Source organism: Triticum urartu, chromosome 5A (genome assembly GCF_056163025.1).
Source record: "Triticum urartu cultivar PI428250 chromosome 5A, HENAU_Tu73, whole genome shotgun sequence".
NCBI lineage: Eukaryota > Viridiplantae > Streptophyta > Magnoliopsida > Poales > Poaceae > Triticum > Triticum urartu.
Genome location: NC_141877.1, coordinates 665,721,152 through 665,726,206, shown reverse-complemented (window position 1 = coordinate 665,726,206; position 5,055 = coordinate 665,721,152). Strand labels below are relative to the sequence as shown.

Below are 5,055 nucleotides of genomic sequence, written 5' to 3'. Positions count from 1 at the left end.
TGACCCTCACTATTGGCCGCTGAAAGGTCATAGTTTTTCATTTGCGACCTTTTTGTGACCAAAAATAGAAGGTCAAAAGCTGGCGGTCGTAAACTGAAATTAGTGACCTTCTTTGTGATATGTAAAAGGTCGTTGGTTCCACGACCAAATTTTTGGTTACTAGCAACCTCTTCAGGCCACCTAGGCAGCCAGCATGGCAAGCTGATGTGGCACAAGAATCAGCCCGGTCCGATTCGGCGTTTTGCATGGGCCGAGCCCAACAATTCAGCCTTTTTACTGTATATTTTTTCTGTTAATTTTCTCTAGATACATGGGCCTGGCCCAATAATTTGGCATTTTTATTTTCTAGGACATGGCCTTTCTGGCTCCAAAGTTTTTGAATTTTTTTCAGAAGATAGGCCCACTAGTGAGATGGGACCCAGTTGTCAGGTTCTAATAAGTGGGTCCCAGTTGTCACTGTTATATTCTTCAGATCTCAATTTTCCAGTAAATAAATAACAATATTTAAATCAAAACAGAGAGAAAACAAAATGCTTCGAACAGAGCACGACTAGTCCAGAAAAATATGGTTCACATCATGAATACAATCAAAAAGAGCCAAACTTGGCACATTATTAAAACCAAACATGGTTCACATTAGTTTTACAATAAAAAATGTTCACATCAGGTAACACAGCTATCACAGTATAACTAGCTCCAATGCTTCTCCCAACTTGTTCATCCTGGACCTCACCACAAAACATGAATGAAGGCCAGCATCTGCAAGTTATCAAGCAAAATGGTTAGAACAAGCAAAATGCGAAATTTTTATCATTTAAGCATAGAAAGATAGGGTCAACAACATTTCAATGTTTGAAAAATGAACCAGGATTTCAATGTTTGAACAGCAAGAAATTGATACAGTAGATCATATGCGGTTTAATCAACCCCTAAGGAGAGACACGTTGACACATTCATTTGGCAACACCTGTAGAAATTGAACCTCCTAAACATGCAATGTCGAATTTGTATCTCACAGAAGTATACATACTTATCAGGTTTAATTAGCACAGAGAAGCCAAATGCTAGTAACTCATGATTAGTACACAAGACATGGTTCAGCAAAGTAAACAAGAAGGTGGCTGCAGTACAAAAGTAAGCTCATCACACAGAATAAATGAGTGGAACTACAGTACATCCTCTAAATTAGCATGTTCACAAGATTAAAAGTAAGCGCAGCATAAGCATATGAGTTTTGTTTGGCACAACCACATCAAACATAGCAACGCCAACATGAAAAGTTTTAGAATTATTGACATATGTTTCCTCGAAATCATACTACACAGAGAAGGGTTCAGCCTCAAGTCTGAACTAGCCTTACATGGTGAAGTACAGATTTTAGTGGCTACATAAACAAGAAGCATCGGCTTAAGTTGCAACCCGCAACAGAAACACTTACAAAAATCGGGCACTTGGGGGTTTGGCGGGAGTACTACCTTGTGGATGTCGCCGATGAAGTGTGAGAGAAACAAGAGCGCTTCCGTCAGGTTATCTGCAGTATTCCACGCAGAAAAACATGGCATCTTCAGTACGAATTCAGTCAACCAAAATTGATGTGCTGAAGCTCGTATGATCTAACTGAACATTACATTGGCGGGAAGATTTACAAGATGGCGATTGTGGTGATGATCCGTAGGTGAGGAGCTGGGAGGTGTAGTTGTTGACGGCTCCGGCGACACGGCAGCCCTTGACGCCGTCCTCGTCCTTGATGTGAAGGATGGCCGGGACTCGGATGCTGACCTCCCTGGGCGTCACCTACTCCCTCTCATTGTAAGTTGTAATCAGGTGCGGGCTCCCTGGGCGATTCATGAAAGGGAAGTTGTCAAGCTTGACAATCTCGTAGTCCGACAAGTCAATCGTGTCAAACTGGTCCTGTTATCAAAAAAGGAACAAAGACAGTTATAAACACAGCTAGAGAAGGACCTGGAGCAACTACAAACAATTCAAAATGAGATTAAAAAAACCCTATGATTTGAATTTTAAATCAAGCTAAACGGTTTAAATATTAAGCCATCGGTAATACAAAAATCATAAGAGGTGTGTCACTGATTGTAGAGTCAATACAAGAAAGTAGGCTGGTAACACAATAACAAGCCACACATAAAATTGTCATGCCCTGGACAACTACATAGAAGAAATCAAAAGTAACCATAATAGTAGAGGTGCGCTGATCAAGTATAAAAACACTATTCTGAACCGTAACAACAAAATCACCGCTCTTAGGTGGACACTACACAAAATATGCTCAAACAGTACCGACGTCACGCCAGGATGAATTGTCACAATGTCAAGATCAGTATTTCCCACAAAAGTTGATGATAGTTCCGGTTCCATATTTTTCTACTAGTATGAAACAAGGTTGAAAAAAAGAAGACAAGTGCAGAACTAGCCAACTGACAGTACATATCAAAAGGAAAATAAAACCAAGGAACACAAACCCATAAAGCGTAAGCTTGAATTTACCACTCTACGGAACCAAACTGCAGGGTTATTCCAGTTCTATACACAAAAGATTTAACATGTTTTCCTACTAGTATTTACAATGTTTTTATTTTGGTAAATTAGAAAGAGGGGAGATGGGGCACAGAACTTTGAGGCACTGTTATGAGGTAGTGTCTGATGAAGGTTGCCCTTTGGGGCGGCAGCGGTAGCTCCGCCAAATGTAGCAACAGCACCTACGACTGGCACAGCGGCAAATACAGAGAAGAATGTCATGACAAAAGCAACACAGAAGGCTTTTGTGATGGCATACCTAAAAATAGCAGTAGTAGGTTAGTGTGGTTTATGTATATTTGCACAGCACACAACATAACAGATAAACAAAGGCCAAGAACCCATAGGCGCCAGAAAAACAAAAATCTTTTTAGACTAATGCCTATTCCATGCCATCTGATCTACAGCAGCAAAATTCACTACACAATAGTTATTTCATAGAAGAATGTTACTCCAGCAGTACAATTCACTACACAATAGTTAATTTATAGAAAAATATTCCTCCATGTGCACCAAAAGCAACCAATGCATCTTATCACTGAGCTTGCTGGGGAAAAGCAATGATGCTACAGAAGCAGTTCTTGAACTTAATCTGTACTACATGTGCAAAGTAACTAGAGAGAGATTGTCTGCACAATCCCATCCGAGCTTCTAAACCATACAAGAGCAGACTAAATGCCAATGAAAGAACAACACAGTGACTTGAAAAGCAATATAGCGGACGGAGTTAACATATGCTATTTGTAGATTGGAAAGAGATTGATTGTAGAACAATGTGTATTTGTGGACAAAGGCACGACCATAACTGGAACGGATTGAGCTATTATGGCTGAAAAAGTAATCTAAATTGTTGCCGGATTGATTGATTGATTGATTCCACAGTGCACTGGACCAACAAAATTGTTCCCAGCAATGCTTTTTTCTACCCTGTGGAGCCTTCCTACACTGATCTACCAGTTGCAGCACTTACTGCAACCAACATGTTATAGTCCAAGTTGAGGTACAAAACAAACCCAGAAATTAAATCGGCTAGATGTCGACTGAAACCTGCCGAGACTAACAAGCTGCGGCCAAACTGACAAAGTGGTCTCGCTATTGTGTTACTCACAATGCAGATGTTGAGAATTTAAAGTCCGACAACCCCTAACTGAACTCGAACCTGAATGCTCTTGACACTTCCTGACTGAACCTGAACGCAGTGTGGGGATTAGGAGAGGAGGCGTACGTACATAGCAGGTCCACGGCAGCTCTTTCTACCCTCGTGGGCCTCGCTGCAGCTGGTGAGCAGGAAGGTCTTGAAGCCGAGGTCGCGGACCTCCCTGTAGAGGCGAAGGCTGGAGGGGATCACCGGCACCTCCCCCGTCTCCACCCACCGGTCGAACTCCCGGTGGTCGAACAGCTCCAGCCTGCAATCAAACAGAAAATTAACCGTGTGTGTTAATAGCAGGCCCGCGATCTCGGAATGTGACAAGCGTGGGTCGCCCACCCGTATCCGTGCTGCGCGTAGTAGGGAAGGTTGGAGAGCAGCGTCTCGTCGATGTCGAAGACCCAGGCGCCGGTGGCGGCGGCGGCGCGGGCGTAGGCGGAAGCCTCCCCGCGACGAGGTCGAGGTCAGAGCGGTAGGCGGGGCCAGTGAGGTATGCGTGCACGTGCGACACGCAGTCCTGCAGCACGACGGCCCACGGTGCCAGGTTGTTGGCCTCCCCCACCGTCCTCCAGCTCGCGCACCGCAGGTCCACGGCAGTCTCTGTGGACGCGGTGGGTGGCGCGCTCAAGTGGCGGGAGGACCAGGGGTGGGTCGGCGGCGAGGTTCGTGTAGTGACGGGAGGAAGGGGGCGGTGGACGAGGGGGACTTGGATTGGATCTGGAGAGAATGGGGGCGACAGCTGGAGTGGGAGGGGCCGGCGTGGAGGGTGCGACCTCGCGACAGCGGGGAGGAAGGGGAGGGGATCGAGAGGAGCTCTGCTGGATCTGGAAGGGGGAGGAGAGAGCGAGGGAAAGAAAGGAGGCGGGGTGGATGGAAAATGACCACAGGACAGAGTTAGGGTTTCGGGGATGGTGTGGAAGGGCTGAGGATTGTCGTTGGGTCCCCGATCATCCGACGGTGTTTGATGCACGATCCGCGTGACACGTCCATGAATCAATCAGATTACAATACGACGTTATGACCATCTAAATTGGTCGTGGTTGACTAAAATTAATGTGTTAAAATCATGTCAGCTATTTTATGAGCTGAAATATTCAAAAAAAATGGAAAACCTTCTCATTGTATCACCAAATGTGAACAAGTTTTCAGGAAAAATAACAAACAAGAAATAAGATAAATATCTTTTAAAATGTGTCTTCAAAAATGAGTTTTTTGGCAAAAAAAACATTTTCCATTTTTCGAGTGCCCGAAAATGAGTTTTTTTGTGAAGGACCTACCATATATTTGTTGCAAAATTGGACCAAAACAATTTTATAAAATATTAGGCCATATTTAATGCACAATTGACCAAATGGTTGGGTGTCAAAAGTTTTGAT

At 44.1% G+C, this 5,055-nt stretch overlaps 1 protein-coding gene across 1 annotated transcript; it reads right to left on the bottom strand.

Annotated features, from left to right (window-relative positions):
• Window positions 1-551: 551 nt before the first annotated feature.
• On the bottom strand, window positions 552-4,128 carry LOC125507594 (acid phosphatase 1-like; the record flags this gene model as incomplete). Its single annotated transcript, XM_087524821.1, has 5 exons — window positions 552-759; window positions 1,476-1,531; window positions 1,629-1,911; window positions 3,762-3,938; window positions 4,019-4,128. Coding segments are annotated over 3 exons (354 nt in total), but the record flags the coding sequence as incomplete, so codon positions are not given.
• Between the last annotated feature and the right edge of the window lie 927 nt (window positions 4,129-5,055).